The 14,127-nt window shown below is 46.6% G+C and overlaps 1 protein-coding gene across 1 annotated transcript in view; it reads left to right on the forward strand.

Annotated features, from left to right (window-relative positions):
* Positions 1-14,127, forward strand: part of NAV1 (neuron navigator 1) — a 179,536-nt gene that overhangs the window by 143,447 nt on the left and 21,962 nt on the right. Inside the window, exons 11-17 of the mRNA XM_029935451.1 lie at positions 139-287; positions 2,149-2,319; positions 3,555-3,607; positions 4,351-4,374; positions 4,490-4,567; positions 7,458-7,541; positions 7,773-7,884. Of these exons, the coding sequence (XP_029791311.1) occupies positions 139-287; positions 2,149-2,319; positions 3,555-3,607; positions 4,351-4,374; positions 4,490-4,567; positions 7,458-7,541; positions 7,773-7,884 (671 nt within the window). The remainder of the gene's footprint in view (positions 1-138; positions 288-2,148; positions 2,320-3,554; positions 3,608-4,350; positions 4,375-4,489; positions 4,568-7,457; positions 7,542-7,772; positions 7,885-14,127) is intronic.

The raw sequence follows: 14,127 nt of genomic DNA on the forward strand, positions 1-14,127 counted from the left end.
GCTCTTGCTCCCTCACCCCTTAGGCAGCTCTGTCTGCTCTGCCTTTCCCTTGTTCTGCATCCAGAACTTCCACACCAGCCAAACCTCTGATACCACTTCTTGGTTGCCCAGACTGAGTTCTTCTGCTACATCTTACAGGTACCAGCTTCAGTCCCAGGAGGAGACCAAGGAGAGGCGACACTCCCATACCATCGGTGGGCTGCCTGAATCCGACGACCAGTCAGAACTGCCTTCCCCCCCTGCGCTCTCCATGTCCTTGAGTGCAAAGGGCCAGCTTACCAACATAGGTCAGTGTTTCCGGTCACTCACTGTGGCATGGGATGAAACAGGGGTCACCTTGCAGTGTGAGGCAAGGCAGCTGGGCTTTAGGGCTCATCTCGTATTTGACTCCCACTGTACTGGGTTGCTTCATGGTGCCTCAGTTTATCTATCCGTCCAAAATCAGATTGAAGGCAAAGTGCTTCAAGATCCTAAACTGAAAAGTTGCCCTTGGGCACAAGCTGTAGGGTCCCTGTAGCATCAGAGAGTCTGAATGATGGTGTGGAAAAGCCATAAACGAAGGCCCAGAGATCAAATTAGTGCCAGCAGCAGGAAGTCGTTGCCAGAAAGGAACGGCCACACTCGGGGCTGCAACACTAACACACTGGGCTTGTGGAGAGGAAAGAAGGGACCGTTGTTGATTGCAAACTATGAAATCTGCCTCCAAACCCAGAAAAGTGCAGGTTTCCCAGCTGCTGTGACTGAACCAGGACCGTCCTAGCCCTGAAGGCAGAGCTAGTGGAGACACGTCCTGGCTACACCCTTCCTAAAGCCTAAGGAGAAAGGAAAGCTAGGAAAGAAGGAAGAGACTGCTGATTCAGAGGCAGGGCGGGAAAGAAGCTTCAGGTGGAGGCCTGGCCCCAGCACAGGGGCACGCCAGCCCTGGCTCTGGGAAGCAGCGTGCCGTGATTGGCTCAATGGGAACCCCTTTAGAAGGAGCCTGGGACAAGCCTGTCATTTGCTCTTTCTAGATCCACCTCCTCCTCTCTCAGCTGAGTCAAGGAAAGCAATAAGGGAAAAGGAGGACCTGGAACATGCCTGTGGGATGGCTGCAGGCAATTTGAGGAAAAACTAGGAATTGAGATCATTTTGTCTAGCGGAGGGAATGATTCTTAAGGAAAAGTCATCTGGTTGCTGAAGGGCCATGAAATGGAGGATGGGGTCTGCTTGTTCTCCGTCTCCACTGAGGACCAAACAAGAGGCCATGCATTAATGCTGCAGGATGAAGGGGCGGGGCTAACCCGTGATCATCTTACATATTTGAAAGGGTCAAGAGAGGTGTGAAATCTTCCACACAGGTCTTTATTGAGACACAGCCACCTGCCTGTGTGGAGGCAAAAGAGAAGCCGGGGGAGCTGCATGGGGGAAGTGAACCCCGGGAGGCTGTAAACCCGTGGAGGGTGGGGGAGGCGGACAGAGGGGAGCAGTTTCTTCAGGTCAGCAGGGATTTGCTGGAGCCCAGCTTCAGAGCAGATTCTAAGAAACTTACCTGAGCTCCGTCCATCTGACCTTCCAGCCAGGGGGATGCTGGGCAGAGAGGGCTGTGTTTCTTGCTGCGTCAGAACCGACCAGTGGCCTAGGAACACAGGGCTGATGGGGAGAGTCTCACTCCCTCCCACAATGCCAAGCCCATCGGAGCCCACGGCCTGGCCCCCTTCTCTAGCTGCCTCTTTGTCATCATTCAGATCTGAGTCTTGGTCTGAATTCTTAGCCCTCCCAAGCTGCCAGGTGTATTTTATGGAAACACGACATCCCATTTTTCATCGCCACATTCAAGTGATGTGAAAGTTTCAGCAAAGCGACAGTTCTCGGGCAGGCAGTGCTGAGGGAAGGTCTTTAAAATAGGAAACGCTGTTCTCCCTTTATTCCCCGACAGCAGGGCCCTTCTGCGTTAGGGCTCGATCTCCCCAGGAGAGACCCCACCCCTAACCCCTGGCTGCCTGCACACTCCCACTGCCCCACCCCACCCCCTTCCTCTCCTGCCCTCTCACCATTTGCCTCCCGTGCTCCTGGTGCTCCATTTCCCAAGGGACCCAGAGAGCTGATGACCCTGCCTCTTCTCCTGCCCTCCCCCTCCCTCTCCTGTCCCCCTCCCCTCTGTCCTTCCAGTGAGTCCCACTGCGGCCACCACGCCAAGAATCACCCGCTCCAACAGCATCCCCACCCACGAGGCGGCCTTCGAGCTGTACAGCGGCTCCCAAATGGGGAGCACCCTGTCCCTGGCCGAGAGACCCAAGGGGATGATTCGGTCAGGATCCTTCCGAGACCCCACGGACGACGGTGAGACTTCATGCCAGCGCGGTTCACGCTCATTCCAGCTCCGCTGGGCCCCCTCACCCGCCACCACCTCCACTGCCTCCACTACCACCACTACCACCACCACACACACGTACATGATTCACAGAACATCGAGTTCGGGCCATTTCAGTTCTTTCTTCCCATCCCTTTGAAGGGTCTGGGGGCCCAGAAACCTTGGGTGGCACCGTCTGGCACTGGGGCTTTGGGCTGGACCATCTGCCGTTGGGGTTGGGGGAGGGAAATGGAGCGTGGAAGGGTTACATGGTACCCCTCGGAGTGCTCGGAAAACTGCAGCTCCTACCCTCCTCCTTCCGGCAGTGGTCTTTCCTCCACCACAGTCTCTCTCAATATGTGAAAAGATCAAGGGGCATAATGGTAGCTCTTAAATTCTGAGGAAGAACTCGGCATCTCATTCCTCTTTCAAGAATGTCCCACGGGGCGCCCAGGTGGCTCAGTTGGTTGAGCGTCCAGCTCTTGATCTCAGCTCAGGTCTTGATCTCAGGGTCATGAGTTCAAGCCTCGTGTTGGGCTCTGCACTGGGCGTGAAGCCTACTTAAAAAAAAAAACTAAAAAAACTTCCGAAGTTTAGCTTCAGGGAGGGCCCTGTGGTTGTTTGTGGCGATCTGGGTGTTCATGGTCAGAGCCTGGAAGACGGGGCTTTACTGGAGAGCTGCTTCCGGTTATTTGCAGGACACTCAGCCTGGCGGCATCCTTGCAGACGCTGCTGTAGGTCTGTCAGTAGGGCTATTGAATCATCAGAACGAGTATTTTACACTTTAGTACAATTTTCATCTGAATGGTCCCCAGAGCTGAGGAGAGGAGGCACAAGCAGAATTGCAGTATTTGTCCTGAGCAGCTCTGAAGAGAAACTCTCCTCTTCCGAAGCTTAAGTACTTTCCTGACTGGGAAGATAAAATGATGCCTATCCATGAATATGTCCTTTCCCTCCCCCTGAACCCTCGGGCCCTTCGGAGCCGGTTGAGCAAGGGTCTGCCATCCCCAGGCTGCCAGAAAATGTAGACCGAGGGAGGAGGCTAGCTCTGCTCAGGACCTCACCTCCTCAGCAGACACCTGCCTGCTTTGGGCTGTTGTGATAACCAATCTGTTTGCTCCAGATGCCCTCCAGAATCAGAATCCAAACTCCTGCCTTAGGGCTCCACCCTGGAACCCCTTGGGCTGGAGCCCTCTGTTAACTCTGTGTTCTGCTTCTCTTTCAGTTCATGGCTCAGTGCTGTCCCTGGCCTCCAGTGCCTCCTCCACTTACTCCTCAGTAAGAGCGTTACTTCTCTTCCTCCCCCAACCCTGTCCCCTCCCATTGCAGTGCTCCCTAGAACCTGTGTTGGGGTAACTAGTGGGTCAGAGGGCACTGCTGCCTATTCATTATGCCTCATGGATCTGGGGTGGGGATGGGGGGAAGGCGCCTAGAGCTTGGAGCACTCAGTTGTGCATCAGTTCGTCAGTGGTCTCCATGGCCTCACCACCAATTCCCAAGCACCTCCTTTGAAAACTCAACAATCCCCTTATGATAGAGCCCATTCTGTGCCAGGGTAAGTGAGAAGCATTCGTGGCAAGGTAGAATGGGTAGATTTATAGGACTCCAGGATCCAAATAGCATATAGAATTTACCAAGTGTTTCTGCGGGGGACTGGGCACACTGCATTTTGCTGTTAGGTGTAACTCAGGTCTTGGATTTATTTTGCCCTTAATTCTTCACTCCTTCAAGTCAGTGGCAGTAAGGATTACTCTTCAGAGCAACCAGAGTTTTATTTCCTAGCCTTCTTGGCAATGACATCTTGGCTAGAGATGAGCACCAGAGAAATCTTTTATGCGAACCCAAGTATAGGGTCTCAGCCCACCTTGTGAGGGGCCAGGGCCACAAATGGAGTTTCAGCCTCTTCATACCTCTGCGTCACACTTCTTCAAGTTCTCTGCCCTGCCACTGGGGCCTGGCTTCTTCACCTCCATAGTAACTGCCTCCTTCTCTCTTTCTCTCCTTCTGTGCTCCTTCTTCAGGCTGAGGAGAGGATGCAGTCTGAGGTAGGGTGCAAAGCCTTTGTCTCTGCTTGTTAACACCACTGCACCCCAGTTTGCCTCCAGATCTCCTACTTCTTCTGCCACCATAAGTTTGTGTTTCTTTCTCTCCCTTTCACAGCAAATCCGGAAGCTTCGCAGGGAATTAGAATCATCCCAGGAAAAAGTGGCCACCCTGACGTCTCAACTTTCTGCCAATGTGAGTGCCGTAAAGTAGGGGAAGACCCGGGCAGTTATTTTGGCCGCACGTCAGATAACTTCAGCCAAAGGAGGAGAATTCTCTCATAAGATATCCCCTGAGCTTAGATTCCAAGGGAGTGGGTCCTGTTCATAGCTTTACAACAGAGGATTTGGTGACTGGCCTTCGCTATCTCTTTCTCAATTTTTATAAAGCACTGTTTTTGCCCCCACCATAATAAATAGGTTATGGATATGTTCATGCCCAGTGGTCTTTGAACTCCCTAGAGAGAGAAAGGATTATCAGTGACTCTACATGGAGGTGGGAACAACCTTGCCATTAACCATGGACAGAAGTAGTTATGTATTATAGAACCTTCGCAATTCTTTGCCGCTGCCCTTTGTTCATGCCATGTAAAAGGGCGGGCACAAAACTGGCTATTAGCATTCTGCCAGGTGAGCATGGCACCACTTAGAAACTCAGTTCTCGTTCTGGCTCAGCTGCTTCACTCGCAACTGCCTTTTCTTAGCAGGCTCCTTGGGCAGGTGGCACTGATGACCTGAGCTGGAGCTTGGGGGCCAGGATTCTTTGTCCTCTGCGTGCCCTCAGTCCATCCAAGTAGAATGAGTTTCTTTCTTTCTTTAGGCCTTGGTTTTTCTACCCCGTGAGATGGGGGGAAAGGAAACCACCTCCTCTCCCCTAGGCTGTGGTAGTTTCTCCCCTGTGACCAACTTGCAAACAGAGAACATAGAAGCCATTTTCCCCCAAAGCTGTAAACAACAGCTGAGCCGGATTTGCAGAAGCCTTCCAAGTGTTCACACAAAAGTAACCATGTCTACAATTTCCGCAGTAGTTTCTGGGTTTTTTTCTTGTCGCTTCCTCTCTGGGGAACCCAGCTGTCAGGTCTGGGGTCTTCTTGGGATCAGGTAAACGACTCTCCACCAAGGTTTTGCATGTTTCCATTCTGTTTCAACAGCCGTTTTCACACCACGCTCATTATTCTCTTTTCCCAAACTCTCAGCTAGTACGCTGTACACTCACTAGTTTGTTTGAAGCCCGTATCAAGCACGGTTTCCCACTCTTGGGGACTCCTAAGAATTACAGTATAAGCAAGAACCATCTCTTCCTTCCCGTGTGCCCCACCCACCACGGCCGGTGGCCCGGGTCACGTCCTGCACACCCCAGGAAATTCGCATCTGGGAGATGCTGAGGGGAGAGGTGCCAGAACATTAGTGCGGCTGATTCATTTACACTGAATCTGTCAGCCCTCATGCTGTCAAGGCTGGGCGAAAGCCAAGAAAATGAATTTAGAAGGTGATTTTTCCTCAAACAGGAAGTTCCCCTTGGCTAAGAGAGAACAAATAGCCAGACATGACAGGTTCTGAATTTGAGAGGCAGATTTCTGTTGAGGGTTGGAGTCCTGCCCTCAAGCAGGAGACGGTGATGCCAAGACTCTGCAGGATCCCCTGATTCCTGATTGAGCTTCTGTTATGTTCCGTGGAACTTCCCAGCTGCCCACGCTGAGGACACACCCTAGACAGGGAAGGGCTGTAAGCCATTTCTACCCCTCTCAAGTGCCCACCTCTCTCTGGCACCACTGTGTAGCCCTTAGGTCTCATTGGCACCCCGGTGAGGTTGAGGGTTAGGGAAGGTCCAAAGGAGGGAGAGGATATGTAGGAGACAGGAGGAAAGCCCATCCGGAGCAGAAGGAGCCCCCAGTGAGAAGAGGCCAAGACAGCACACAAGAGGACAGCAGTTCCTAGGGTCTCTCACGGGTAGATGTCCAGGGACTCCAAGCAGTCTGTTCACAGACCTATGCGGGGATGTGGAGAAGTGAGCAGGAGGCAACCTGAGGCCAAGAAAACAGGAGGCCCCCCTGTTTTTGCACAGTAGGTGAAAGTCAGTGGCTCAGGGTCATGACATAGATCTGCCACGGAGCCCAGGCCTAGATAGATTCATAGTGTGTGCACGTGGAAGATGCAGCTCACAGGGGTCCAAAGGGATTGCCTGCAGCCACTGTCAAATGGAAGTAGCCTCCCCACATGTTTCAAGGGCAACGGGTATAAACTAGAGTTGGCCCACAGGAAGTAGTGACAGGTGTCACAGACATACCTCCTAGAGCTTTGGATGAAGGACCTGCCCAAAATATACCTTGACTTCTGGCTAGAGTCAGTGACGTGCTCAGATACCCTCTGGCAATGGCTGTTCCTCCATCCCCAAGTGTTTGCCTTCCTAGCTCCCCCTCCCTGCACCTTTCTGAGCAGCCGCTGGGCTAGCCTCTGCTCCAAGTCTTAGCTCCACCCTTCCCCGCTGGCCTCCTCCTCATGAAATCCACCTGACATCTAGTGGCCAAACTGTGGAATGCCCCTAAAGTTTCCTGAGCTCCTTCTCTCCTCAGCCCTGCAGAGACAGCCTGAGGAAACCAGGAACTAGGAGATGCAGAATGGAGTTAAGAACAGAGGGCCCTTGAGAGAGGTGGAAAAAAGCACCAGTTTCTGCTGGGAGGTGAGGGGCCAGCCTGCCAGACAATGCAAGAGTTAAATCAAGAGAATAAGAATGACCCAGAGGTTATAGCCCTTCTGAAGAGCAGAGGGACAGTCCCATTTCTGGTGATGATAGGTACCAGGTCCCAAGTCTCCAAGAGCCTCCAAAAACCTGCGCTCCTCTCATGCCCTCTGTACCACCTCATCTGTCAAGAAGCTGGTCCCCGCCAGGAAATTTCCTCAAGCCAGAAGGGTGTTTGATTCCCCCTTGTCAGTTCAGGGAGATCAGTATTTAAAAATCCCCAAAAGGTTTGTCAGCATTGGTCAGTGCTGAGATGCAGAAAATCAGCTCAAACTACTTCCCATAAAAGTCTTTTCTTTTCCCAAGCCTCAGGCAATGTATGAACCTCCTCACATGTTTATTTCAGGCTAATCTAGTGGCAGCTTTCGAGCAGAGCCTGGTGAATATGACATCCCGCCTCCGACACCTGGCAGAGACAGCAGAGGAGAAGGTAAGAGAGCTGGGAGTTCTCCTGGCAGACAGGCCAAGGCTCACCTCCTCCTCTCTCTCCCGAGCACCAGCTTCTCCCCACCTTCCGTCACCCTGAGTTCTCAACGTGCAATTGTCCCCGTCCCCTGCCTTCTCTATTAAGTCTGGTAGAATTCCAGTGCCTAGCCTGTTGCCTGGCACATAGTAGGTGCTCCCAATCCCAACGAATGACACCATGGTCGTATCTCTCTAGGACACTGAGCTGCTGGATTTACGAGAAACCATAGACTTTCTGAAGAAAAAGAACTCTGAAGCACAGGCAGTCATTCAGGGAGCCCTTAACGCCTCAGAAGCCACACCCAAAGGTAGGATGTCCAGCCTGAGGTTGAAGGAGAACAGAAATGGGGTTATTGGAAATTTTTACTGATGCTTACAGTATGCCAACTCCCATATCAAATTTTTAGATGGTGAGGCCCCTTTGATGCCCTTCAGTGTGATCTTATGGACTAGTCAGAGCCAGGGGCATGATCCCACATCCTTGGGGATGAGGGGGAGTTGAGTAGACCTATAATCCCCATAGATCTTCCCCCGAACCTTTAGGGCAAAGCCCATGAGCTGTCACAGACAATCATTAAAATAGCACTTTGTTCTTAAGAAACTAAAAGTAAATCTGGAGGCACCCGGGTGGCTCAGTTGGTTGAGCATCTGTCTTCAGCTCAGGTCATGATCTCATGGTCTGGGAGTTCAATCCCCAAATCAGGCTCGCTGCTGTCAGCACGGAGCCCACTTTGGATCTTCTGTCTCCCTCTCTCCCTATCCCTCCCCTGCTTGTGCTCTCTCAAAAATAAATAAAATGTTAAAATTAAAAAAAGAAACTAAAGGTAATCTTACCATATATTCTAGCAGTCACTCTCCTTGGTATTTGCCCAGAGGAGTTGAAATGTTACGTCTTCACAAAAACCTGAATGTTTATAGCAGCTTTATTCATAATTGCCAAGACTTGGCAGTAACCGAGATGCCCTTCAGTAGGTGAACGGATAAATGAACTGAGCTCTAGCCAGTCAAGGAAACAGTACTCAGCATTAAAAAGAAATGAGCTAACAAGCTATGAAAAGATATGGAGCAGTCTCAAACGCACGTTACTAAGTGGAAAAAGCCAATGAGAAAAGGCTATGTGCTGTATGATTCCAACTATATGACATTCTGGAAAAGACAAGGCTATGGAGACTGTAAAAAGATCAGTGATTGCTCAGGGGGGAGGTGGAGATGAATAGGCAGAGCGCAGAGGATTTTAGGGCAGCAAAAGTACTCTCTATGATACTATAATGGTGACCGCCTGTCATTACACATTTGTTCAAACACGTAGAATGTGTAACCTTAAGCGTGAACCCTCATGTCATCATATCAACTGTGGACTCTGGCTGATAATGATATGTCAGTGCAGACTCATCAGCTGTAACAAATGCACCCATCTGGTGGGGGGTGCCGATGCGGGGGGAGGGCTATGCATTCATAGGGTGAAATGGAAAACCTCTGCCCCTTTCTTTCAATTTTGCTGTGAACCTAAAACTCCTCTACAAAATAAAGTCTAAGAAATTAGCAATTTAATAAGGGGAGGGAAGCAAAAATAATATAAAAACAAGGATGGGGACAAAATATAAGAGACTCTTAAATATAGAGAACAAACAGGGTTGCTGGGGGGGTTATGGGTAGGGGGATGGGCTAAATGGGCAAGAGGCATTAAGGAGGACACGTGTAGGGATGAACCCTGGGTGTTATACACAGGGGATGAATCACGGGAATCTACTCCGGAAATCATTATTGAACTATATGCTAACTAACTTGGATGTTAATTTTTTTAAATAAATTTTAAAATGTTAGCACTTTACATTTTTATACACATACACACAAACACACATACATATATATTCTTATTTGATCCTTTTTTCTGTTCTCCATGGAGAATGTAGTCTACTCTTCAAATGAGACAAAAATTGCAAGGGTACGTGGGGCTCAAATGATAAGTTAGCCTTGGCATTTAACAACCAGTCAAGTTTGCTTGGAAAGTCAATATAAGTAGTGGTCTGAAGCCCCCGAATCCTACAATGTCTGACAGGCAGGCTTCCAGAGCAGTTGGATAGTCCTCTAACTTGTCTGTGGTCTGTTTTCCTTTTTAGTCCACTATCAGTGATCCCCAATTTCTTTTTTTTTTAATGTTTATTTATTTTGAGAGAGACAGAAAGAATATGAGTGAGAGAGAGGGGGAGAGAGAATCCCAAGCAGGCTTTGTGCTGTCAGCACAGAGTCAGATGTGGGGCTCGATCTCACAAACCTGGGATTGTGACCTGAGCTGAAATCAAGAGACACTCAACGGACTGAGCCACCCAGGTGCCCCAGTGATCCCCAACTTCTATCAGTGTTCTCCAGCCCCTTATTCCACTGGCCTCCGTCACTCTGAACATAGACTCTGCCTCCTCCTTACTCAAGAAAATAGACATTTTCAAGTAAGAACTCTATTGACTCTTCCCCCACTCCATCAATTTATATTCATCCTATCCTTACTTATTTTTCTCCCATTTTGTTAGAAGGGGCCGTCCTTCTGGCCAAGAGGAATCCCTTAGCCAATGCTTGAGGATGCTCCCATTAGCACTGATATCCCCAGAGCACTTACACATACCTTTCTACATCTTATTCTCCACTCACCCCTTCCTCTCTGCTTACAATGCTGCTAAAGGTTCATTTATCTTTTTAAGAAGAAAAAAGATGTATCCACCTATATCCTTTCCAATTATAATCTTTACTGCTTCCTTCAGAAACTTACCCTCCATTTCCCTTTCTCACCTAACCCTGCTCTAATTAGCTCCCATTACTATCACCCTACCAAATTGCTTTCACTAAAATCAACAGGGACCCCCCATTTTTCAAAATTTAATCATTTTTGGTACTTATTTTACTTGACTTCTGTAAAAATAGACATAGTACCTAACCAGAAGTTTGTTGTATCAAATCAGAAGATCTCGTCATAGTACGAGGCATATGTCATATGTTAAGTGCTCAAAAAAAAAAACCCTCTCTCTCTCTCTCTCTCTCTCTCTCTCTCTGTCTCACACACACACACACACACACACACACACAATATCCCAAGATTTCCAAGATCTAGCCATGTTAAAGTCTCCTTTTTTTCATTAAATTCTTCCCATGGCTTCTGGCTCATCATACCCATCTTGACCTTCTCCTACTTTCTCTGACTCCTTCACGGAACCCATTCCTTCATCCTCTAGCTTCTATAACCTCTTCTTTTTTTCTTTTGAATTGAGGTATAATTCACATACCATAAAATTCACCTTTTTAAAGTGGATAATTCAGTGGGCTTTAGCATATTTACAACCATGAGCATTATCTAATTCCAGAACATTGTCATCATCCACAAGGAAATTCCATATCCATAGCAATCACTTTCTGTTACTCTCCTCAGCCCCCGGCACCCACTGATACATATTTTCTGTCTCTCTGGATTTGCCTATTCTGGACATTTTATATAAATGGAATCATACAACATGGGGTCTTTTGTAATTGGCTTTTTTTCATTTAGAATAATGTTTTCAAGAATCATCAATGTTGTATCCTGTACCTCATTCTGTTCTAGGGCTGAATAATATTCCATTGTGTGGATATACCACATTCTGTTTATCTATTCATCAGTCCATGGACAGTGAACTGTTTTTACATTTTGTCTATTAGGAATAATGCTGCTATGAATATTCATGTACAAGCCTTTGTGTGAACATATCTTTTCAGTTCTTTTGGGTACATATCTAAGAGCAGAATTGCTGGGTCATATGATAACTATGTTAACTATTTTTGGAACTGTCAGACTGGTTTTCAAAATTGCTACACCGTTTTACATTCCTACCACCTCCTTGTCAAAACCTGACTGTTTTTCTTTTTTATTCTAACCATCCTAGTAGATGTGAAGTGGTATCGGGGTGCCTGGGTGGTTCAGTCGGTTGAACGTCTGGCTTCGGCTCAGGTCATGATCTCACGTTCATGGGTTTGAGCCCCGCGTTGGGCTCTGTGCTGACAGCTAGCTCAGAGCCTGGAGCCTGCTTCAGATTCTGTGTCTCCCTCTCTCTCTGGCCCTCCCCGATCACGCTGTCTCTGTCTGTCTCTCAAAAAAAAAAAAAATAGATGTGAAGTGGTATCTCACTGTGATTTTGAAGCAAATTTCCTTGATGACTAAGAATATATTGAGCATCTTTTTGTGTGCTTATTGGTCATTTGTGTATCTATAGAGAAATGTCTAATTAAATCTTGGCCTATTCTTCAGTCAGTTGTCTTTTTACTGTTGAGTTTTAAGGGCTTTAATATATTCAGGATGCTAGACCCTTATCAGATATATGATTTACCTTTCTCCCATTCTGTGGCTTGTCTTCACTTTCTTGATAGTGTCCTTTGAGGAACAAAAATTTTAATTTTAGTGAAGTATAATTTATCTATTTTATTCTTCCTTTCTTTCCTTTTTTTTTTTTTGTACTTTAGGTAATATATCTAAAAACCTATTGCCTAATCCAAGGTCATGAAGATTTACTCTTATGTTATCTTCTAAAGTTTTATAGGTTTTTTTTCTAAATTTTTAAATGTTTTTTTATTTATTTTTGAGAGATAGTCAACATGAGCAGGGGAAGGTCAGAGAGAGAGGGAGACACAGAATCTGAAGCAGACTTCAGGCTCTGAGCTAGCTGTCAGCACAGAGCCTGACTCAGGACTCTAACCCACAAACCGTGAGATCATGACCTGAGCCAAAGCCAGGTGCTTAACTGACTGAGCCACCCAGGCGCCCCATAAAGTTTTATAGTTTTAGATCTTTCTTATAGATCTTGGTCTACTTTGAGTTAGTTTTCATATATGGTGTGAGGTAGGGATCCAATTTCATTCTTTTGTAAGTGGCTTTCCAGTTATCCTAGTACCATTTGTTGTAAAGACTATTTTTCCCCATTGAATGATCTTGGCACACTTGTAGGAAATCAATTAACCATAAACATATGGTTTACTTTTAAACTATTTATTCTGTTGTCTATATGTCTCTCCTTAGCCAATACCACTCTGCCTTGATTACTATAGCTTTGTGGTAAGTTTTGAAATCAGGAAATCTTAGTCTTCCAACTTTATTCTTTTTCAAGATAGTTTTGTCTATTCTGTGCCCTTTGCATTTCAATGGGAATTCCAGGATCAGATTGATCCTTTCTCAGTCTCTGCAAATAAGCCTGCTGGGATTTTGTATATGGATGGATTTAGAAAGTATTGCCATCTTAACAATAGTAAGTTTTCCATGAACATGGCATGCCTTTCTATTTATTTAGATATTCTTTAATTCCTTTCATTGGTATTTTGCTGTTTTCAGTATATACGTCTTGTATTTCTTTTGTTAATTAAAAAAATTTTTTTAATGTTTATTTCTTTTTGAGAGAGAGAGAGAGCACACAAGCAAGGAGAGGCAGAGAGAGAAAGGGAGACACAGAATCCAAAGCAGGCTCCAGACTCTGAGCTGTCAGTGCAGAACCTGGCATGGGGCTCAAACCCACAAACCATGAGATCATGAGCAGAGCCGAAGTCAGAGGCTCAATCAACTGAGGCGCCCAGGCTCCCTTTTGATACTTTATTTTTGATACTATTTATTATTGATACTATTGATACTATTTATTTTTGATACTATTGTAAACAGAACTATTTTTTTCAGATTATTCATTACTAGTTTATAGAAACATAATAGTTTTTTATATATTGATCTTATATCCTGCAGACTTGCTGAGTTTATTAGCTCGATAAGTTTTACAACCTCCTCTTAATCTGTATCTCTGTCTTCCTAAGCCGTATCTCTCTCTGGAATTTTGTGCCTCTATTTCCAACTACTTTCGGACATTCTCACTTAGATCACCTGATAGGTGTCTTTAACTCAATATGTCCAGCATTAAAAAGCAGTCCCTCTACCTCCCCTACAAATGCACAAACCAACCCTTTCCTTTCTGCATTTTTGCCCATTTGAGGTATTACCATCTGCCTAGTCACCCAAACCACTAATAGAAGAGTCATTTATGTCTCACTGTTGCACTCATTGAGCAATGTATATATATATAACTCATGTAGCTAGGTAGATAGACAGACAGACAGACAGATACTCAATTCTCTGTCCTCTGTCTTGTCACTGTCCTGGCTCAGGTTTTTATCACTCTTTTTCTCAATTGTTACAATAATTTCCTAAGTCATCTTGCATTTCCACAGTCCTTCCTTCACACTCTGCCCTCCCTCCCCCCACCACAGTAATCCAGTCATTTCAATTAAGATCAGAAATCATTCCAGTTTGAATATGGACTAGATATTAATTTAAAAGAATTACTGCTGGGGCACCTGGCTGGCTCAGTCAGAGGAGTGTGTGACTCTTGACCTCAGGATCATGAGTTCAAGCCCACATTGGGTGTAGAGATTACTTAAATAAATAGTTATTTAAAAAAAAGAATTACTATTTATTTTCTTATATGTGATGATGATGTTGTGGGATAACGTCCTTATTCTTAGAAGGTGCATCCTGAAGTATTTAGTGGCAAAGTGTC

Source organism: Suricata suricatta, chromosome 3, assembly GCF_006229205.1.
Source record: "Suricata suricatta isolate VVHF042 chromosome 3, meerkat_22Aug2017_6uvM2_HiC, whole genome shotgun sequence".
Taxonomy (NCBI): Eukaryota; Metazoa; Chordata; class Mammalia; order Carnivora; family Herpestidae; genus Suricata; species Suricata suricatta.